At 52.3% G+C, this 23650-nt stretch overlaps 1 protein-coding gene across 4 annotated transcripts in view; it reads right to left on the minus strand.

Annotated features, from left to right (window-relative positions):
- WWC3 (WWC family member 3) overlaps positions 1 to 23650 on the minus strand; it is a 107583-nt gene that overhangs the window by 64105 nt on the left and 19828 nt on the right. For 3 of the 4 annotated variants that reach the window (XM_032880219.1, XM_032880217.1, XM_032880220.1), the window contains exon 2: positions 4681 to 4790. In XM_032880219.1, coding sequence (XP_032736110.1) covers positions 4681 to 4696 — 16 coding nt within the window. In that variant the 5' untranslated portion in view covers positions 4697 to 4790. Of the gene's footprint in view, positions 1 to 4680; positions 4808 to 23650 lie in introns of those variants that run through there. The other variant, XM_032880221.1, reaches the window with a different exon arrangement.

The following is a 23650-nucleotide window of genomic DNA, read 5'->3' on the forward strand; positions in this document are numbered from 1 at the left end:
ATGAGCTGGTCTCGGTCAAACTAGTGGCTATTTCCAACCTTCTCGCTGACTTCTGTGGCTCGGGACGCGCCCTCTCACCCAGGCTGCGGCCCTCGCCCTTGCCTCGGCACCGGGCCTGCAGCCCGCCTGTGGCACCTGCCAACGTCCTCTCGTCCCACCTGTACACCTGCCCCTGCCCCCCTCCGGCTTTCTCACTCTGCAAGGGAGGCTCATGCCTCCCTCCAGCCCCAGCCTCTCTCCTGGGCTCCGGTTTTCCTCCCCACTGCCCCCTAGATGCGGCGCCATCTGGACGGACCCAGAGCGATTCTGAGTCGTTCATCCACAGAACTCGTTCTCGCCCAGTGTCCCTCTTCACCAAAACTGGAAGCACGGCAGTGACAGCGCCATCACCTGCTCCTCCTTCCGTCTCCCTTCTCGATGCGAGCAGCAGCATCTGCATGTACCTGCTTAGCCCACCTGGGACTCATCCTCAGAGAATGCCTGCCTGCTCTTCTCCCTCACCCAGAACATTCCATATGGGTCATCAAAAACGGGTGACTCCTGCCCCTACATGTAATAATGACTGGCGACATACCCTTCACTCCCGCTCCCCTAAGTTCACTCCGACCCGCAGGACCCTCTCCAGAACCACACGGGCTTCCCGCCGCATCCCGCCAAAGGCCATGCTCAGTGCGCTCGCCAAGTTTGCCCTCGTAACTCTGCTCGCAATTCCTTAGCCCACGAGTGTCTTTTAAAGCAACAACCCCCACGTGACGTAGGAGTCCTGGAACTAGTTCACCAGCTTCAGTCCTTTCTGTCATTTCCCCAGGACAAGTCTTTCCAAAGTGCTGCTGCTTCTGTCCTCTTCTGCCCCCAGGGAAGCCCTACTGTCTTCCAAGTCCCTCTGTGAAAGCACCTCCTTTTTGAAGCCCCCTCGGCCCCCACAAGCAGGTATACCTATGCGATGGGGAGGACTGCAGTGTTCACCGCCGGGCACGTAGCTGCTCCCGTGTTTCTGTCTCCCCCCTACTAAACTCCCAAGCGCCTCAAAGACAGGCACACGGCCTCAGTCAGCCTTCCAGTCTCGGGACCTTTCAGTCACTGGAGAGCCAGAAGCAATCGGTAACTGTTGGCCGCAAGCTCACTGAATGCGGAACGGACGGGGCAGTCTGTTCCACAGGCAGGGGACTACGTGCCCGAAAACTGGTCCTGATACTGAGGCGGCAGACTGAGCAAACGGGCCAGACAGCCAGACTCGGAGAAGGCTCCCCTCCTGCCCCGCGACTGAGCTCCTGCGGAGATTTCAACACAAGTGGTGCCTCCAGGAAGTAAAAACGGTGAAGCCGCGTGCGCGCTCCAAACTTAGCCCGGGCTACGGCGGCCGCTGTCACGATGATGTGCAGGTAAATACATGCGGGCCGCAGGCAGCCCAGACGACATTAGGGAGAGCTCAGAGACATGCCGGCACAATTCCCCCAGCCCAAACTGTAAATAAATAAGCAACACGCTCTACGTTAACTTACTAGAATTTAAATAAAATTTGGAAAGAGAGAAAGAAAGAAACATAATTCTTTTAAAATGTACCTGGGAGCTCTCCTTTGTTTGCTAGATGGGATGCTACCTCATTCACAAACCAGTTCCTAAAGCTGGTTAGGTCTACACACGCTCGCAAGCACGCACGCACGCTCGTTAATTTAATTCCGTGCGCGGGACCAGCCCTCTAACAACAGCCAAAGACGGAAACGACCCTGACTCCAGCAGCCGGTGGGCGGATGAGGAAAGCGAGGCCTGCCCAGACCACGGCGGGGCATTCCGCCATAACGGGGAATGAAGTCCCACCTCACGCTACAACACGAAGAGCCTCACACGCATCGTACAGTGGAAGAAGTCGGACACCGAAGGCCACGTAGTGTATGATTCCGTCTCAACGAAATGTCCAGAAGAGGCAAATCCAGAGAGACAGAAAGGAGATTTCATGGCAGCCAGGGGCTGGGAGGCTGGAGGGGAGCGGGGAGTGACTGCTCATGGGTGCCAGGTTTGACTTCGGGGCGATGACATGTTCTGGAACCAGACATAGGTGGTGGGCGTACAACACAGAACACACCAAATGTCACCAAACTCCACACTTCAAAAGGCTTAATTTTACGTTCTGTAGATTTCACCTCAAAATGGTTGAGAAAGGAATGTCATGTTTTCTTTACTACACACACACACACACACACACACACACACACACGAGTGCTTGCTATGGTGTTTCAAGGATGTCTTCCCTTTGAACTGCCTTCCGCCGACATCCCCTACCCCCTTCACGCTGCCACCCCAGGTCTGTACTGGAAAGCCCCTCCAGGCCTCCAAGGTCTCACCAGGAAATAAGAAACCAAATATAACAACAGTCAGGGTCCTGAGCTAGCCCCAGTTCAAACTCGGTGGGCCGGGGCAGGGCAGAGTCACGGCTGTGGCCACCGGAGTCACTGTCGTGGACACAGCCCTGAGGCCCGCCGTGGCCCACGGACGTGGCCTACACACTGGCCAGCGCACCAGAGGCTCTTGGGGGCCTCGAAGGTGGTCGCCCCAGGGTCCCTCTGGTTGACCTGCACAGTTCCAATTTAACGTCTGACTCCTCAGGGTCAGGCCTTCAGAGAGTTTTCAAGCTGTGCTATGAAGGCTTGGTTTCTCGGGAGCAAGTTTTCTGGAATGCAGTGTTTGGCCCCCACATACATTTTATTACAACAATAACCTTTCTTGTCCCCCCCAAAAAAAGAGAGAGAGAGGGAGTTGCGTTCTCTGATGTCTTTATCACCCACAGTGCTGAGTCATCCCGCTTATACTCAGTGGCTGGAACAAAGTCCTTGGTGATTACTCAGTTTTTGGGTTCACGGCCACGTCTAGAGTATTATGTGGAATCCTTGAGGGTAGACGCTGGGTCTCACTTCCCTGGGTCCCCAGAGCCCAAAGAGTGGGCAGCACAGAGAGGCGCTGGGAACATTCCCTGTTACAGCAAACAGGTGAGCAAGGAACACCCGCAGCAAAGTGGTGGGTGCAGAGGGACGAGTCTTGGTTTTACAAGCCAGAACGGTCCACGGCTTCAGTGGCAGGCAGAGTTTCCAGAAAGGCTGTGTAAGGCAGGTGCCTCTGCCATTCAGTACCACCACCAGGTCTCGGAGAGGCCGAAGCCTGGGGGTGAAGCCCCAGCACACGTGTGCCCAGGCCCGCAGGGCAGCAGCCGTCCCCCGTGGGAGCTGCCCACCGGCAGCCGGGAAGGGAGGCCCGGACAGCAAGATGCCTCAAACACACTCAGTTGTGAGGCATGAGGTCAGCTGGGCTAGGGAGGGCGGCCTTGGCGGGAGCCTCACTGAGCACCGCGCTCTGCCCAGTGGCTGGGGGATTTATCCAGAAGCCCTCCTGCCCCTGACAACTGCCTGGGAGGGCCGATGAGCTGGGGCGGTTCCTCTCCCCACTGCCCAGTCTTCGGGTCAGGGCCGCCATCAAGTGCAAGGCTGACCATCGGTATCAGAAATCCCACTGCCCCGGACGGAGAACGGAAGTCTTACCATTCAGGTTTCTGAACGCTGACTCGGGAGGCTGGCTAGGAAGTGCCGATGCAGGTATCAGCCCCAAAGACACCAACCTGGGTCGCCTGCACTGAGGGGACGGGAGGGCCCGTGGGACTGGCATAAGGAAAGAGCTTCAGATCACTCACATGGTGGGCATTGTGCGGCCTCAGGCCCCCCAGCCTTCCCTGCGCTACATACACTGATGGACAGAAAGCGCACCGAGGGGAAGCCACGCTTCATGTCCCCGGGAGTGAAAAATGAAAATGACAGAAACACTGAGCGTAGCTGGCATGAAAATGGGAGTGAGTGCAAAAGTGGGAATCTGAGAGGGAAGGGAGCCCCCAGTGGGACCAGGAAGGCTGATGACGGGGCGGCAAGCCAAGAGGGAGGGGCAGAGAGCAGAACGGAGCCTGTGAACCAGGGTGCCAAGGTCGGCCCCACTGCCACTCGGGAGGCAGCTCATCTTCTGTGGCGGGCTGTCCCGAGCTGCATACGAAGTTCGGCAGCAGCCCAAGGCCCTGCCCACAAGATGCCATCAGCTCCTCTCCCGGACGTGACAACAGAAAATGCCTCCAGACGTTGCCAAGTGGTCCTGGGAAGCAAAATCAGCCCTGGTCGAGAGCCACAGGTCTACCCAATTCTTCCAAGAAAGCCGGCGTGCTCAGGACCCACTGTATTAATTTAGCTGCAGTCTTTACCCAGCTTCCTCCCTTCACAAAGATCAAAAAGGGCTGGTATGTTAAAGTCGAAACTAAATGTGTAAGACAAAACGAAGTTAAGGTAATCACTGGGGCATTTATTGTTCCAGGAACTCATAAGCTCCGCTTTGCAATAAATAACCTTCTCATTATGAAAGATATTTCTATTTCTAGACCGCCTGGGAAACATATTCCTTTTACTAGGCACTGAAACCCTCCACTAAACATATTCCGTGCAGTCCTGGGCAACACACAGGTAAGGTGTCCCACAACGGCCTCACTTTTTGAAGAACCCCGCAAAGGACAACCTCAGTTTACATTAGTAAAATGCAGCTTAGTGCTGCGGTGGATAGTAACGACGGTCTCAGCCCTACAAAGAGAGTCTTAGCATCTTTGAGATCAACATGAAAACTCACTCACATATAACTCAAATGTGGGAGTCTACTTACTATTTATGTGGTCCATGTAATAAATTCCAATTTGTTTATCGTATACCGTCTCCCATCCTAAAGGAAGTTCATCTCCAACACAATCGGCAAAGGTCAATGGCTTTGTTATCCTGCAAAATAAAATCATGAGAGCCAATGTGAAAGGTCAATTTCATTAAGTTTGCTGAATCGACTCTAGAATTAGGTCTTAATACGAAATTAGATATTATCTCATCTAAGTGACTGCTTCTGCTGCAACTACTTAGTTGGGAAATTAATTCACTGGCTTTGCCTAAATAATACTCAGCAACAATATCAGTACACTTGCAGTTAAAAGCATTCCTATCTCAAAGTGCAACTTTAAATAGCAGCGAAAATAGATATGGACAGTTACAAAACAGGTAAAAGGAGCATCATCTTCCAAGCAGTACGTTTAATGGGGTGACGGTGTTAGAACCCTCCGCAACAGAACAGCCGTGGTTTGTTCTCGTTCCTTGACGAATGTCCGCCACCCGCATCACCCCCTGCCCCTGCCCCCGGGTCTGTTTCCAGGCACGAGAGCATGAATCTATCTAAAACACTGGTGAGTTTCATCTACCAGAGGTCATCAGTTAAGGAGCTAAACATTAACCACTGACCAAAGACAAAAAGCCCAGCACGCCCGGCCCCCAGACAAGGAGGTACCAAATGGTCCTTAGACTGTAAGAGTCTGAGATCGCAAAGGAGCCTTTTTGTTTTCTGGAGAAAAACAACAAAACCACATTGTCTACAGACCTCTCCCTTTGAAGCAAACGTGACTAAGGAAACCTCCGCTTGACACAGATAAAGGGTTTCCAGATGGGTGTCTTTAGGGAGCACCTCTCCCTCCCCCACGTCCCAACATCACATTGATTGACAAGACAGCTGTTGTATAAAATAGGCCACGCCCTATAATTGTGTGAGTCTGGGCAGCTCTCTCCTCGGCTGTCTCTATAAATGCACACTGACCGGTATGCACGGGAATCTGACAACCTAAATTTCACTAACTCAGTCCTCCCCATCTTCTGTTCAAGTCCCCGGCCCCAGGAAAGCGAGATACCGCAACTACGGCCAAACCTCACAAGACCAGTATGAACGCGGAACATGTTATTTCCCCAAACTGGTTGGACAACCAGCCTCTGTCCCTCCCAGGAGCATTTAGAAGCCGGTAAACACCATCAGAATGGTGGAGATTGTAACTTGTCTTCAGTTTACACATAGTTTGAAGACATTAGAGTCAATACCAAAACAGGAAAATGCCGAAGGTGAAATCTGCTGCAGACAGCCCACCAAACACAATGCAATCCAAACTGCACGACCTCACACGATGAGTACACCGCCTGCCGCCCCACCCCATCCGCAACCCCACCATCCGTGGCAGGAGTCCTCCTCGGGCTGTGAAGGGCGCCGAGGGCAGCACAGTCCAAGTCAAGCAGGTAACAGCAGGGTGTTGTGCGTGAGTCCAGTCCCGAAGGGGACCGAACCACAACAAGAACAGTGCCATTTTAAGATAAACAGAGGCCTGAGCACATCTCTGCTATTTAGAGTCACAGAGATTCTGCCATTCTAGAGTCACATAGAAGCTTCGAGGAAAAAAAAATAAGCTTAGAGAAAAGAAAAGAACATTTTAAGCGTGTTCACACCTATGACCTCATCTCATCAGCAGAGGTGGGAAACCTGACCTTCCTGCCCTACTGAGCCCAATTCACTTCGTAATTCAGAACTGTTAGAAAATGATTTTGAGCTCCTATTTTCAATTTTTGATCCAATAAACAATGCAGGTAATTCTAATAACATTTCCATACTTGGCGTTCCAAAAATAAACAAAAGGATACGTCTACTATCTCGGTGAATTTAATTTTAAATTTTTTTAAAGACTTTATTTATTTATTTGACAGACAGAGATCACAAGTAGGCAGAGAGGCAGGCGGGGGGAGGGCACGAAGCAGGCTCCCCCTCAGCAGACAGCCTGATGTGGGGCTCAATCCCAGGACCCTGAGATCATGACCTGAGCTGAAGGCAGAGGCTTTAACCCCCTGAGCCACCCAGGCGCCCCTCAGTGAATTTTATTTGGGCTCGATACAGAAGCTGTATGTCTCAGATTCTACTCTCTCCAGACAGAGCACGGAGTCTGCACAGTTACCCAGGAATCCGTACTACAAAGCCACCCGATGAGAGGGCACGGCTGTCACGGTCCAGCTCACACCAGAAGCAGGTCTCTACGCCCACAGAGAAGTTATCAAGTCCTTGCTGTTGGGCTCATAGAGCCGCAGGGCCCGACACTTCGAGCCCATCTACTCACCTGACAGTCGTCTCAACATGCTCAACGATGAAGTTAAGTGTTCCAGCTCCCAAAGGACAGAAGTGGTAAACAAGGAGGCAAATATAGGGATCGTTTGCGCAGGCCGAATGCAGCAAAGGGACCAGAGGACAGCGAGGAGAAGCACAAACACCCACTCCCCGGCTTCACCCATCACACAGTGAAACACGCACACCTGCGGCAGGACCCCGTGGCAACCGGCTCCAAAGAGGGCCTCGTATGCTCCCCTCCCCCGCTGAATAGGGTTGAGCCATGTGACGCCCAAGATACTGTGGAAAGGACAGCACGTGGCCTCCGAGGTGGGAGTCATAAAAGACACTGTGCTTCCACCACGTTCTCTCAGATCGCCGGCTTGGGGGGAAACCAGCAGTCGTGCTGGGAGCTCACACAAGCAGCCCCAGGAAGAGACCCCAGTGGAGAAGAAGGGAGGCCTCGTGCCAACAGCCAGCACCGAGCTGCCAGCCCCATGAGTAAACCACCTCGAGAACGGACCCACCAGCCCCAGTCAAGCCTTCAGATGACGGCAGCCGCCCCAGGCAGCATCTTGACCATGACGCCTCATGAGACCCAAGCAAGGCCCACCCAGATAAACTTCTCAATTCCTGCACGACAGAAATCATGTGCCCCCTGTCATCTGAAGGCACCAGATGTCAGTAATTCATGGTGCAAAAACAGGTAACCAATAAAATCCTAAGCTCTCACATCCCTTCCGAGTCTACCAGATACTGTAGTGGACATTTGTGCTCACAGCCCAGGCTGTCCTCTGTTAGGAGGCAGTGAAATGCAGAGTTTTCTTCATCCTACTTGAGAACATTAGAAGAAACATCTTCTATCGCCCGTCCGATTCATCCATCAGATTCCAGAGAGCTGCAACCTCATTCCGCAGAGACACATTTTGGCATGACTTTCAGTCACAGCATTGAGAATGTCTACATTTATTGTCCCAATTATCATTCCAACATGTTTACGGGACAAAGACTTCAGCACAGGCCACCACGAACATCTGCAACCGTACCAATATCAAAATGATGTTTCTCTCGCAAGAAAGGTATCGGTGGGTAACATTGCTTCAGTGACAAGTAAATCCCTTCAGACGGGCTGTTCCGATTTCGAAGGTATCTGATTACACTGCTACAGTGACGAGAGCTGAACAACTCTTGGTTCCCTTTTCATGGTGAGAAGGGCAAGGTCTGGGAGTCTGGAACAGTGGAGTTCTTTGGATATTAGTTTTTCAGCAAGGAGGGCTTTCTGGCTGTTGCTGGCTAAAAAACAGGATTCCTGCACGTCAGGCTGTGGCTGGAAGCCACCTGGACGAGATCCCATCCGCGGCCAGAGACAACCAGGACCCTCAGCACGGTGCTGGGCTTCCTCCTGGACGATCCCGTGACCCCCTTGTGCTGCTAGTGGCCGTCCCTCCAGCTGGGGGGAGACATGGTGACCAAGGACTCTTCCTCAAGAGCATGTGGCACAGCGCTGAGGGCCACGCAGCACAAAGCCCAGGGCTGCTGTTCCAAGTCCTCCCCAAGGCAAGCCCGGGGTTCTGTCCCCACTCACAGGTATGCCGGCACAAGTTCCTGAGTTCTCATCTCTCCAGAATTTTTTTTTTTTAAGATTTTATTTATTTGAGAGAGAGCGAGAGCAAGAGAGAGAGAGAGCACGCGCAGGGTGAGGGGCAGAGAGAGAAGCAGCCTCCCCGCCGAGCAAGGAGCCTGAGGCGGGACTCGATCCCAGGACCCTGGGACCGTGACCTGAGCCGAAGGCAGAGGCTTCACCGACTGAACCACCCAGGTGCTGCCCCTCTCCAGAAATCTGATGTTGGATTTTTTCCAACTAACTTCTTCCCATGCTCACATGCAACTCGGGCATTTCTGTTTCCATTACAGAGGGTTTAGGAACTACACCTACCTAAGAGAAAAATGTCCATTCATACCACTACTCAAATACAACCATTATTCCTATTTTGATGCATTCTCCTCCATCTTTTTTCTGTGTTCTTTTAATTTTTTTTCTGACATAATCATGATCACACAGTATATACAATGTTCTATCCTGTCTTTTCCACTTAACGTTGTAACACGTATACCGATTAATTCATACCTTGAGTCTCCTCCAAAATTACCAGAGATGGCCTAACACTATGGCCTAAATATTCTGCCTCCCTCATAAATTCTCTGTAAAGATCACCTGGAACAGTTAAATAGGTTAAGCTCCCTGAGAACAATTACCCTGTCTCAACTGCCTTTGAGCCCTAGGAGGTGATCTCGGAATAAGAGCTTGCGTTTTTACCAACAGCTTGCTAAGGGGATTGATAAAATTCAGCTAAGCGCTCTCCTATTGTTGACACACCTACATTACTTCCCAATCTCTGCTAATAAAAACATTCATAAGCACTGCTTTGGAAAATAGTGCAGCAATTTCTCAAAACAGTTCAACACTGGGGCGCCTGGGTAGCTCAGTCGGTTAAGCGTCTGCCTTCGGCTCAGGTCATGATCCTGGGGTCCTGGGATCGAGCCCCCCCGCATCGGGCTCTCTGCTCGGCAGGAAGTCTGACTCTCTCTCCCTCTGCCTCCAGCTCATGGTTTCTCTCTCTCGCTCGCTCTCTCTCTCTCTCAAATAAATAAAATATTAAGGGAAAAAAAAAGAACAGTTAAACACTGAGTTTCCGTATGACCCAGTAATTCTACAACTAGGTACATACCCAAGAGAAATGAAAACATATGTCCACACAGACGAAAGTCCGTACTGGCATTACTCATGACAGCCAAAAGGTGGAAACAACCAAAGGCCATCAACTGACGAGTGGATCAGTAAAATATGGTCTACCCACAAAATGGCATATTACACAAACATTACAAAAGAACGGAGTACCAACACAGGCTCCAAAACCCAGTGGGCCTCCAAGTCACCGTGCCAGGCAAAAAAAGCCAGACACAGAAGGCCATGTGTTGCATGGCTCCATCTATAAGAAATGCCCAGAACAGGCAAAGCCACGGAGACAGAAAGTGGACCGGTGCTTGCCAGGGCCTGGGGGAGAGGGGAGGGGAGCAAGTACTAATAGACACAGAGCTTCTGCTGGAGTGACAGAAATGTTCTGACGTGAGACAGTGGTGATGCCTGGCCAATGTGAATGTGCAGAAAACAAATGGACTGTATGCTTGAAGTGTTGAGTCCCGTGCTACATGTGAATCATATCCCAGTTTTTAGAACTATGATGAAAGGAACATCTCTGTTTATTATAAAGCTCATAATCTGTATTTATAATTATCTTCCTCGAAAGGGTCCACGAAGTACATTTGTAAGTCTGAAGAATACGAAGCCTTTCTCCGTATCTCCAAGTCAATGTGGAACCTCCGCAGTCAAGTGTAGGGAACAGGAATAAAATCACCTAAAACCCAGACCCCTGGATTCATGTTTTTGTTTTTCTCTCCTTTGTCCTACAGCTCATTTTCCCACAGCTGATATCATACTACATACAATTTCATACACTGATTTTTTATATTTGCATATTTCCCCGTGCCCTTCGCCTCCCTGTTGACACCACTTTCTGTCCCGCTGGCATCTTATCATTTGCAGTAAATCATAATTCATCTACCAAGGACCTGGGGTCATCTCTTGAGGTATGTTCCAATTTTCTGCTCTTCATTGTGAAGGATGAGTATGAGCTCACAGGAAGCACTTAACATCAACTTCCAAAGTGAGTTACCCTCCCGCATACAGTGAAGTAAGAGATGGCCTTTCTCATTACTCTCTGGGGATATCTTCAGTGCACTTGCTCGAGCGCTCAGAGTAAATCCATACGGCACAAGTGTGTTTACTTTCGAGGAACAAACTGGTAGGGAGTACAGGGTAAGTTTAATAGCATTCTCCGAACGCAGGGGAGCCGGGGAAACGTGGTCAATGATGAACTGAGAAGCAGGGTACCCACTGTCCCCATGCTTCAAAGTATGCTCTCGCAGTGCCAGCTCTCGCCAGTCCCCTCACCATCCCCTGATCTGAGCAACCCCAGCCAGGAGAGGTGCCCTCAAGCCCCCCTCACAGAGATTCCCAATGCAGAGTCTCCCCTTAATGAACGGCTCTCCTTGGCCTTGGCTGAGGAAATAAACACGGTCTGTGGGCCAATCTTACCAGAGTCGGTCCGCCAGAAGCGAGAGAACGATGGATGGCACCAATGCTGGCTTCTTTAGGTGCCCGTTTGCCTGTCGCTTCCTGCAGGGCTCTTTAGGAAGTGGCCATGGACCATCTCAGTCAGTGCCAGCTCCAAGAGAGCCATTTATTGCCGTGAAACCCTGGATGAGTCCTTCTGTTTCTCTCTGGGCCTCCATTTCCCAATCTTCAAAACGGGGATGAGCAAACACACCTGCCAGGGTCGTGCTAGCCGCACGTGGCCTCTCCAGTCGGAGCGCGAAGACCGGCTCCGGCCGCTCCCCTTCTCGCCTCCCTCTCGGTTCTCTAGCAGACTTGCTTCAGACTGTATCTGTTTCCTTTTGCCACTGTAACAAGTCACAACAAACTTGGTGGCTTTAAACAACACATGTGTATTATCTTCCAGGTGTGGAGCTCACCGGTGCAGCTTGGTTTCACAGACCTAAAACCAAAGTGTCAGGAGGCGACCTCCCGCCTGGAGGCCCTAGGAAGGAAATGTGTTCTCTTGGCTTCGCTAGCTGCCATCTCCGAAGTCGGCCACGGCTGGTCGAGTCTTTCTCAGGATGCCACCTCTCCAGTTTCCCCTCTCCCACTTCCAGAGACCCTCGTGATGACACCGGGCCCACCCGGATAGCTGGGATAATCTCCCCACCGCAAGGTCCCGAACCTGGTCACGCCTGTGAAGTCTCTCTTTGCCACGTCGGGTAACACAGTCGCGGTTTCGAGGGATGAGGACGTGGACGTCTTGGGAGGCCATGATCTGGCTGGCCACAACCCGCCGCCAGGGAGAACAGCTAGTAGGGATCCACGGCCTCCGAGATGGTGCCCTCCTTCCCGGCCAGGCGCAGGGGGCTGGGCTCTGCCAGCAACCACAGCAAGGGGCAGGAAAGGGGCGGTGGGCAGCAGAGGGTGAAGGCAAAGAGAAGGCTCACTACTGAGTCTTCACGCATTCTCCTCACGCAAGGGAGAGCAGGATGGTCCCACAGCACTTGCACTATCTGCTCCAGGCTCCTAGAGCAAGCTCAATTCGGTATTCCCAGTCCGTGCTTGTTTTTAGTATGTTCTTCAGAGGGGACACCATTTGTTTCCATTCTAGTTCCAAACCCATCCTCAAGAAATTAAAACGACTTCCCTTCAAATTTTCTGACCTACCTGTGTCCCAGGGAGCGTTACAGACTGCTGGAGCGGGGCCATTACCTTGACATGGGATCTAACATGTAACAGCGACTTCGTATGATGTGATTAGAAAGATCATAAGCAGGTATTTCACATTGTTTCCTACAGTGTCTATGCTTTACACTCAGCGCATCTCATCCCAGGCTGGAGATGACGGACGTGCGCCAACTCCCACGTGGCTGTGTCCACGGGGCTGGACAGCACAGCTCCAGGGTCTCACCTCGCTCTGTGACCGTCTGATTCTATGAAAGATCACAGCAAGACCCACCTGCTGAGACCGAGAGTCCTTAAGAAATATCAAGCCTGAAAGGCCATCTTCCACAAGCCCCTAGTGGGGATCTGGAAAGATTGCTAAGGTTTCTAAGACCGCAAAACCTCATGCAGAGAACTCTTTGCTTCCCTCCAGCCCCTCGCTGTCCACCTGCACTCTCAGAACCTGCGGGAACTGCTCTTCCCCAACTTGGAACGTGCTTTCCCTTCGCCATGCTTCCCTCCCATCCCCTCCTATTCAAATCCAGTGCATCTCCCAGAGCTGCCCCAGATGCCTCCTGACCCAGCCCAGCCCAGCAGGAAGCAAGCTGCCCTTTCTGCAGCCAGCGGCCAGCCACAGCACTTTCTCTCTCCCTCTGGGACACCTGTTAAAACTGCGACAGAACGCCATTACTCATTCACGTCACGTCGCATCTCCCCCGGGTGTCTGTTCCTTCCGGGCAGGAACCGTGTCTCCTCCCTTTCTCACCCGCCCCCACAGAGCTCTAGGGAGTGTCCCCTAGGTGCCCCACCAACACACACATGGGGGGAGTCGTGGACTTGACCTGATCAATGGTGAATGGAGTCTGACACCGCGTGTACGTTTACAGTAGCTCTAGAGTCATTGTCAGATGTCTCTGTCTCGGCAGAACCAGCTCAAGGGCAGGTGCACAGAGCTCAGGCCTGAGAGACTGGGTCCCAGGGAGTGGGCTGCCGTGTGGCGGATGCCTCTCTTCCTCTTGGGGACAGGATAACAGGTGCTCAGGATCTGTTTATTAGTGCAGTAGGAAACGCGGGCTTGTTGAGTTAGAAATGGCATCCCGGACCCCTGGTGCTAACTGAGGGGGGCCAGTGCACACTGAGGGGCCCTCACAAGGGAACCCAAAGTCAGCTCTGGGTCCTCCGAGATTCCCCGGCTGCCTCGAAAGTCCACGCACCCAGCCCGTGCCTGCACAGTCCAGCCTTTGGTGCCCAACTGCTGCAGATGGACCCGAGCTGGCCGCCCCCTCCCTGGGCTCCAGACCAGGCGGCTGGTCACCGGGGAAAACCCCAGCCCCGGCAGGTCTCGGTGGAGAGGGTGGACAGATGACGACTTCCAGGAGTCTGGGTTCATGGAATCTGTCTTTTCTAAGGAGGAACCAGAAAAGCTGGCATTCCAAAATCCACACACAGAGAGAAAGCAGATCTGTGACTCTTGAGGGACTAGAATAGGAAAGGGGCACGGGCTGGGGGTGGGAACAATGGGAGATGGCAATATTTGAACCAACACACAGTGATGCTCACACAGCTGTAAACATTTACTAAAATGCATCGCATGACACTGAAATAGGGAAGTCTGAGGGATGTAAGTTACACCTCACTATAAGTGTGTTAAAAATCTATACACGCACGGGCGCCTGGGTGGCTCATTTGGTTAGGCTACTGCCTTTGTCTGAGGTGATGGTCCCAGGGTTCTGGGAGCAAGCCCTGCATCAGGCTCCCTGCTCAGTGGGGAGCCTGCTTCTCCCCCTCCCTGCCATTCCCTTGTGCTTGTACTCTCTCTGTCAAATTAAAAAACCTTAAAAAAAAAAAAAAAGTGTACACACACGTACTGAGATTCCTCCTAAGTCGGTCACTTACAGTGGGAAGAAACAACTTCAGGAGTCCGCGTCTATGAAACACGCGGAAACACTTCACTGTCACCTCACCTTAGGTTGTCAGAACTAACATCTGGCGATCCGGATCCACAGATTCCAAGTTATGGCTCACCAGTGTCCCAGAGCGTCCTCTGAATAGTGTGACACGTGCTGACACAGTCTCTAAACTAATCATTTCCAGTGCGCTGCATGCATTGGCCACGTTACCTCCGCATCAGGCCCTCACGCTATCGTCACAACCCATGAGTGAGTGCTGAAATCCACAGAGTGGGTCCCGATCGGTGTTCTAGTTTAAGGAGAAAAGAGGAGAGCGCACCACACCTCATGGGGGTAGTATGGCATGTGCCACGTTATGAAATTTTTCTTCCGGTTATGTGTGTGCTGCAAGTGTCCTTCCCTTCTGCAGCAGTCGGCAGCGCTTAGAAAGGCGGTGCTCGCGGACACGCCTCGAGGTGAGTGAAGCCCATCTAGGGCTACCTCTAGGGCTACCGCCTACCTCCTCACACGTCTTGCAGACACAACTGAAAGTGTGCAGCCACACCCACCAGGGCTGGGGCCAACCCACCGGGCCCTCCGGCCACGCAGGCAGAACCTCCTTTAATCAGCACAATTTTAAGAGTTGAATCCATTATCATCACCCCCACTTCACCTAGCAGGACTCTGAACTCAGGGATGTGCACCTAAGACGTGGCCAGACTGGTCCCAGCACTGGGAAGAAGCCCTTACGGGTCACCAGCTGGCCCCTGAAGGCCCACTGGGCTCAGAGGAGTCCAGACAAAAACAAAAGGGCTCCAAGAGCCAATCAGGCAGCAACCACCATTCCTGGGGAAAACGCTAGAAATAAAGATGCCGTCAGAATACAGGCCTACCTCCTTTTACTGCACTTTGCAAATACCGTGTTTTTTACAAATAGAAGGCTTGTGGCAGCCCCGCACAGAATGAGTCTGTCAGCACCTGTTTTCCAACAGTGTCTGCTCACTTCTTGCCTCTGTCACATTGCAGTAATTCTCACAGTATTTCCAACTCTTCCACTGTTGTATTTGTTACCGTGATCTGTGACCTGTGATCACAGCTCACCGAAGGCTCAGATAATGGCTAGCACTTTTTAGCAATGAAGTATGTTATAATCAATGTATGTACACTGTTTTTTAGACATCACACTACTGCACACTTAAGAGACTACAGTGTGGTGTAAACGTAACTTTTATGCACACTGAGAGACCAAGATGCTCGCTTGGCTCACTTTATTAATGACATTTGCTTTACGGTGGCGTTCTGGAACCCAACCCAAGGTGTGCCTATAAGCGTACATGCACCGCAGTCCCGTTCGAAGTAATTTTTATCTCCCTCGCTCTCCTGACAAACCTCTGGTGGTCATGACTCGGATGGGAGTACAGTTAGGCAGCGAACGGCCGCCTTATTTTGAATATGGACAAAAGGCTAGAGGAGGGAACCTACGCCTTTAAAAATAAAATGCAGTGCTACAGAAGCTTGATTCTTGACTCACTACCAAATACGACCGACCGACAGAAAGGGATATTTAAAAATCAAAAGGGGAGGTTTTAAGGAAGGATTTGGGGGAAAAAAGGAAAGAAATAGTAACAATTGACGGAAGAAGTAAATTCAACTGAAATGGGAGAGGAAAGCCTCAAAGGCCGAGGAGAGCCAGGAGGCCCAACAATAACATTCTTTAGAAATGGCGTCACAGGGGGAGGCGACCAGGGAGGGTCCTGGCCATCAGTTCAGACAGCAGCATGCAGCAGTGACGTCACAGTCCTCTGGGCTCTGTGATCTCAATCTCAGCTTTGCAAACAGCGCCCGGATCAAGCTCACCCCTTTGGGCGGTTCCCAGCTGCAAAGGTCCCGCGCCAGGCTTTTAAGAGGAAAAGGATTTTTTCGTGCATTCTTTCTTGCACTAATCACCTCTCCCCCCGCCAAAACGGCCAACTTTTCTGCAATCTGCTTTCTTTTCGGCATGAGAATTTCATTCCTTTTCTAAACGCATCTTCGCATGTATCACCAACTGAATCCATGACAGAAGCAAAGGGGGAAATGCCAGAACATCTAAGACATCCAGCCGCTGGTCATGATCTTCTGAAGAAACACAGGCCAGGAGAGGATACCGGGAATAGTTAAGTTCCCAGGGAGGGCGGGTCTTTCTGGTCTTGGAGCTCCTTGGGAATCAGAGATAAGCCAGTGATCTCCTCCCTAGAAAAATGTGCCTACACATACACCCAGAACACTGCCCTCAGATGTATGCAAAATGTGGCCAGTCCGGGCCTTCCAGTTTCAGGATCCCTGTTCCCAGGGCTCCCCAGCCGGGGGAAGAGGCAGCAGGTAGGGAGTGCAGTTCCTGGGGGAAGGGCCAGATTCACATGCCAGCGGTAGGTTCAAAGCCCAAGACTGGAGCACCCAAGGCTGCTTCTGCCCTAGCCCGGGAGGGCACGGAGGCTGCCAGAGCCACGCAGGCCAGGGCCAGATGAACCAGGGCCCTGCCCTGGCCCCCAGCAGATGTCATGAGGGCGGGTTCGGCAAGAGGAAGCCTCCCCAGGAGGCGGGGGCTGGCCTGACAAAGCAGGGGTGCAGTCTCTAGGCCGTGGGAAGTCAGGAGGAATGGAGGCGGAGCACACAGGCCACCATCAGATCAGCCATCTGGAAAGATCCCCGGGGCTGCAGAGAAAGTGGACCGCAGGTGGAGGGACTGGAGGGGTGGGCAGAAAAACAGAAAACGAAGACGAGGAGGAGTGGGATGGGGAGGGGGGATTGTGGGGGTGGGCAGTGCCAAGGCCAGGACCTTGGTGGGGAGGGCACGCCCCCAGAGGCCATGTGCTACAGGGCGAGTAACTCCGCCCACCTGGCCACCACTTCCCTTCCTCCCCTTCCTCCTGTGACCCTGCAGGGCTCCCTGGGAAGTCACATGGGGAAGGTGCTGCGTTTTAGGTCTTTGGCACACCCCCATCCAAGGGTTCATTCGATAGTGGGAGGCTTTCCACAAGGTGCCCCCCCCCCACTCTCCAAAGAGGTGGCAACAAGTCGCTGCAGCCCTGAGAGCACAGCATCCCAAGCCGGGACCCAGGGCATGCGCCAGCAACCCCGTGACTGAGAGAGTGACCCGAGCTGGGGTCAGGGCCACCTGTGCCCCTACACCATAAGAAGCTATCTCCAAAACAGCAGGCGCTGCAGTCGGCAATCTGTCATTTTGCTCGATACCGAGTTGCAAGAATTATAAAAAAAAGTAAAAAATAAAAAATGCTCAGGGCAGGACTGCGAGCAACCATGAAGTGGCTTCACAGTGAGCCCCCAATTCTCCATCAGCACGGCACAAAGCTAAGTCTCCCACCTGGACACGCACAGGAAATACATCGCATCGTGACAACTACTTGAAATGCGACACCACTTGGACCCGAGCCAGGGCACAGCACCCCAAGCCCGCCAGCTCCAGTGCCTCTTCCTCGAGGCCCCTGCCACCCTGGCCGAAACCTCTGCACCCTAACGCCTCCGGAAGAGCCTTCATGTCCACAGGCACGGGCGCAGGGACACACGGGCCGGTCCGGGGAGCCCCAGGCGAGCCCCTCCAGCTGGGCGCACTGGATTGGGGTTAGTTCCCTCGGAGGACACATTCCAGGCCCTCTCTGAGGCTTCCTCCAGTTCTAAAGCCACCACCGGGAAGCCTGCGGAATCATCCCTCGGCCCTGCCAGCGGGGCGGGCGGCGGCAGCAGGGGCTCCTCCTCCGGGCGGACACGCGGGGCACCGGCCTGGAGAGCCGGGCAGGACCGGCCGCTACCCCAGAGCTCAGCCGCCGGCTGTCCTCAAATCAGAAAGCAGTGCTTAGAGCAAGCCACCGGCTCTTCGGGAGAAGAAAACATCTGTTCTGTCAAACTTCTGAATGCCAAAGTCCAAGACCAGGCCACCAGCCCCTGAAGCCGCAGCCCCTCGCAGAGTTCAGTGCTGTCGGCGAAGAGCACAGTCGCGGTACATCGTGCCTGCTTAATCACACACGCACAACTGCCGGGGGCCCCTGGGATCCCCGAACACTGCTGACCAGGACCCGACAGCAAGGTCCTTCTGCTGAAGCAAACCTTGGGTGCCTGAGGTCTGCTTCGTGGGGTCAGAGGGGTGCATGAGAAAAGGAGGTATTCTCAGGACCAGAAAACAAGCAAGACCAAGGGGCTGTCAGACAGGATGGCCCGACAATCTGGTGGCAGAGAATGAGACTGCAGGGACACAGGCCTTTGGTCTTTGCTATCCTCCCCGAAACCAGCCCAGTGCTCTAAACCCTGAAATGACCTTAACTCATCTTCTTTTTTTTTCTTTTTTTAAGATTTTATTCATTTATTTGACAGAGAGATCACAAGTAGGCAGAGAGGCAGGCAGAGGGGGAGGGGGAAGCAGGCTCCCTGCTGAGCAAGGAGCCCGACGCAGCCTCGATCCCAGGGGATCATGACCTGAGTCGAAGGCAGAGGCTTAACCCACTGAGCCCCCCAGGCACCCTTAACTCAGCTTCTCACTCTGAGCACCATACCCCCTTTTCCTGGAGAAGCTACCTTACCGCAAGCCCAGGCAATCTTGGTCCCAACACTGTGCTGTGTTCTAAAACTTCACTGAAGGACAAGGGTCTTCATATGCCCCCATTAGTCCGTGCACACCGCAAAGCCAAGGATCATAGAGGTCTTGCCTTCCTAGTACCTAGCCCAGACCCTGACCCTACAGCAGGAGTGACTGTGCTTGGATGGATAAAGGGAAAGAGGGAGAGCTGGGGGAGGGACGGAATGAAGGACGGACAAAGATGGAGGAAGGGATGGAGAGATGGACAGACAGCTGGATGGGGGGGGTCAATGGAAGCATGGATGGATGGATGGATAGAAAAATGGATGGATAAGCATGAACGAAAGGAAGGATGGGGGTGGATGGACAAATGAGTGGACAGAGGGACGGATGGAGGAAGAAAGGGAGGGCTAGACAGACAAAGAACCCATCTATATAGGCCAGTGGGGAGGAAAGATCTTGAAAAGGAGGAAGTGAACCGTACGAGTTAAGGGGAGCTGTAAGCCAGAATTCCCAAACCAAGTCCATCAGGATTTACAGGCAAACACATTCCAGGCAGGCTCAGGAGGCCAGAGAGCAGCCCAGCTCCTTCATATCTCAATCAGGCTTTATTTCTTTAGATTGCTTTCCTGCCCGGGAGGCTAGAACATAAGGAAAGGAGCCGAACTCAACAGTAACCACACACCGACCACAGAGAAGTCACCTCAAAACTTGTTACTGATTTGATTTTCAGCCAGACCACTGTGCGAAGGGTGGGTAATTTGGGGGTGCCAGAGAGAGCCTTTCCCGCACTGCCCACAGCGGCAGCCATTAGCGGCACGTGGCTACTTAGCATTAAATTAATGAAAATTCAATAAAATGAAAACCCCATCCTTCAGTTGCGCTAGCCACATTTCAAGTACTCCAGAACCACACGTGGCTCGTGGCTGCAATCCCGGACAGGGCAGACGCTGACCACTTCTGTCGTCACGGACTGTTCTGTCCGAAGCACTGCTCTGGTCAAAGGGCAGCGGGAAGACACTGCTCTCTCGGGGGAAGGAGACTGGGTAAAACAGGGGAGGAGAGAATGGTAGCAAATAATAGTTCACTGAAATATTTTTTCCAAGCAGCATATATTTTAAGATCCAATATCTTAAAATCCGTTGACACTCTTTGGTTTGCTAATCCCACTAGCCCGGTGGCTCTCAACCAGGAGTCATTCTGCCTCCCAGGGACACCTGGCAGGGGCTGCGCAGAGGCCAGGGACGCCGCTAAACGTCCTCCAATGTATGGGACAGCTCCCACCCCAAAGCCTGTCATGTCAACAGTACCGCCTATGAAAATTACCTAAAGTATGTGAAGAGTTTCATGTATAAAAAGGTGCATCGCGGTACTGTGCACAGTAATAGGAAAAACAGAAACAAGCCAAATGGTCAACAATAGGACCCAGTAACTTACTGCACACCAACAATCATTCAAGAGCTGTTCACGGAGTACCTGCTCCATTCCAGACTTTGCTTAGGCGCTACGGATGGAAGGAGTAAACACTAAAGCAGAATTCCTGCCCTTGTGAGGCCTACCTGGGATAATTTTAAAGTACGTTTAATATGTAATAACATCATGACAGGGGCGCCTGAGTGGCTCAGTCGGTTCAGTGTCAACTCCTGACGTCGGCTCAGGCTGTGGTCTCAGGGGTCCTGGGATGGAGCCCCACACCGGGCTCTACGCTCAGCAAGGGCGTCAGCTTGAGGAGTCCCTCTTTCCCTCTCCCTCTGCCCCCTCCCAGCTCGCGTGTGCACGTGCAGCCTCTCTCTGAAATAAACCTTTGAAATCTAATAAATCTTTAAAAAACTAACACACTGCAGTGACTTGCAAGTGATTTGACTGTTGGTCAGGGAGGAAGAGCAGCTATAAAATCAGTGGATATACGATCACGTTTTGGTTCCTTTGTTTACGAAAAGCAAAAATGCTAGAGAAGACAAGTGAGCACAGCAGTATTTGTAGAGAGAGGGCTGGGCTGAATCGTGGTACGTTTATACAAATAGATCATTTTTTAAAGGGAGAGTTTACCCAGAATCCCACAGAGCCTGGTCTCCCCTCCTCTTCCCATGATCCCTCCAGGCAAGTGTGGCCACCACCGCACTCCTCTCGGGTTCCTGCCTCTCTGCCTGGGACAAGGGCAAGCCAGGGGCCAACTGGGTCTGCAGACGTGGTCTGTCTGGTTTGCAGTGCTGGCCCTCGGAGTGCTGTACCAAAATCCCCTGGAGCTGCCAACATTTATTTTTTTTTTCTTTTAAATATTTTATTTATTTATTTGACAGAGAGAGATCACAAGCAGGCAGAGAGGCAGGCAGAGAGAGAGGAGGAAGCAGGCTCCCTGCCGAGCAGAGAGCCCGATGCGGGACTCAATCCCAGGACCCTGAGATCATGACCCTAGCCAAAGGCAGAGGCTTTAACCCAGTGAGCCACCCAGGCGCCCCGAGCTGCCAACATTTAAACTCAGAAGATCTCATTTCAAACACCGGAATTTCTAACTCTCTTGAACATCGAAGAACTGTCACAGGGGATCACAGTCCCCAGAGACAAATGACGACTAAAGCCGATGAGGGCCATCCCCGTTGGGAGGGGATTCTTCTGCACGGAGCCGGCTTCTCCTTTTCTCGCAGGGAGATGGCAGTTCTGACACATTCCCGAATGTCGGACATGGCGCAGAGAGCACACGCTAAGAGGCAGGCGACGTATGGCTGGCCAGGCAGTTATGCAAAACAGACGGCGCGGCCACCATCCTCTGAGGCTGAACTTGACGCAGCACATACGGACCCTATAAAAACTGCCCAGTAAAACCACCTTGTGCCCTAACTTGGAATTTCATAAAACACGGGCAGTTCCACAGCACTGAAGCCCTTTGAGGCGATCTTTCTCTTTTCCTTTCCCACTTATCAAAATCATATCCTTGGGAGCCCCTATGTGGTTCCCAAAGTGTGCTCGGAAGTTAGTCATTTCAGACCAGCTGGAGACATGGGAGGAAGAGGGCAGATGGCGGCCTAGGGCAGAAGGTACGGGAAGGGAGAACCAAGCCCACAGAACACGGCATGCTGTTGGCTCCTACCAACGGAGGAACGAGAAGGGCCCCCTGGGGTGATAAAGGGTGCCGCAGGACACAGGCCAGATCAGCGGGAGGTATTTTCTCTTAAGAGATTCCTATGAAGCAGAGCCCTGGGGATCCTGCCCTCCCCACCCACGCCCAGCTTCCTATCAGATCTATCAGATGAGAACTTCTTTCCATAGAAAGTTCCACTAACTGGCTCAGAATCAAAAGCCAAGCCTCCAGCCATCCTTTGGGATTCAGGGTATACAAGGTAGGGGGGAAACAGGCTGATGATATATTTTAGAGTGGAAAACAACATTCCACATTAACATGATTAAAATGATGTTTCAAGGATGCCCGGGTGGCTCAGTCAGTTAAGCGTCTGCCTTTGGCTCAGGTCATGCATGATCCCAGGGTCCTGGGATTGAGCCCCACATCCAGCTCCTGCTCAGAAGGGGAGACTGCTGCTCCCTTTGTCTGCCACTACCCCTGCTTGTGCTCTCTCTCTCTCTGTCTCTGACAAATAAATAAATTAATTTAAAATAAAATGATGTTTCAACCAAGCACCAACGGGGCTCTCTCCATCAGATGAAACTTAAAAAGAAATACTAAGTGCCCAGCTCCACGGCCTACAGGCAAATGCTGAGGTAGCCTGCCCCTGGGCACAGAAGAAACGTGCAGACGAGTGTTACCCGGAGAGGCCAAACAACACGGCAAGGCTGGGACTTCATGAGGCGCAAGCTGTCCTGGGACACGCGTGAGCGTGGTGAAGGATGGCCTACTGCACACTGAACAAATGCTCTACATAGAACATTCTGGAGAAGGTGGAGCAGGGAGCTGATGCTGGCTGATTCTCTACAGGACTGCTGGATTGTCTGTTTTAACGACACCTATCCATTCAGTTAGGGCATCAGTCACCTCTAACGACTGCTTTGTCACGTAGTTATTTGTTTTTTGGGGAGGAGAGAGCTTATTGGAACCCCTGGGTAGCTTGAGGGTAGGGGGCTGCGTTTTGGAGAGGTTTTGTTTGGTTTTAGAAAGCTCTCTAGGTACCTTGTAGGATGCCTCACGAATCACCACTCCAGAGGTGCCTGGGGGGACTCAGTTAAGCAGTCGGTTAAGAAGGCAGTTGGTTAAGCGGCTGCCTTCAGCTCAGGTCATGATCCCAGGGTCCTGGAGTCGAGCCCCTCATCAGGCTCCTTGCTCAGCAGAGAGCCTGCTTCTCCCTCTCCCACTCCCCCTGTGTTCCCTCTCGCTGTGTGTCTCTCTGTCAAATAAATAAAATAAAATCTTAAAACAAAAACAAAAAAACAAAAAGAACCACTGGTCTAGATCTGTGGTTCCTGGGCCCGGCTACTACTCACAACCACTAAAACGTCTCAAAACCAGACACCAGGTACAAATCATCACGTCTGATGAGGATCCAATATCCAGAATGTGGAAGCAAACTGTCCAATTTAGCAACAAAAAGGCAAACATCCCCATGTAAAAACAGGCAAGAGGCTGGAATAGATAGTTCTCCAAGGTATACAAATGTCCAACAAGCACGGGAAAAGATGCTCACGGTCATTAATCAGCAGGTAAAGGCACATCAAAACCACACTAGGGGCACCTGGGGGGCTCCGTGGGTGATAGGTCTGCCTGTGGCTCAGGTCATGATCCCGAGGTCCTGAGCTCAAGCCCCACATCAGGCTCCCTGCTCAGCGAGAGGAGTCTGCTTCCCCTCATCCCTCTGCCTGCCACTCCCCCTGCTTATGTTGTCTCTCTGTCAAATAAGTAAATAAAATCTTAAACCCACAACAGACACCACTGCACCCCCAATAGGATGGCCATTT

Source organism: Lontra canadensis, unplaced genomic scaffold (assembly GCF_010015895.1).
Source record: "Lontra canadensis isolate GAN:19392208 unplaced genomic scaffold, GSC_riverotter_1.0 scaffold68, whole genome shotgun sequence".
Lineage (NCBI taxonomy): Eukaryota > Metazoa > Chordata > Mammalia > Carnivora > Mustelidae > Lontra > Lontra canadensis.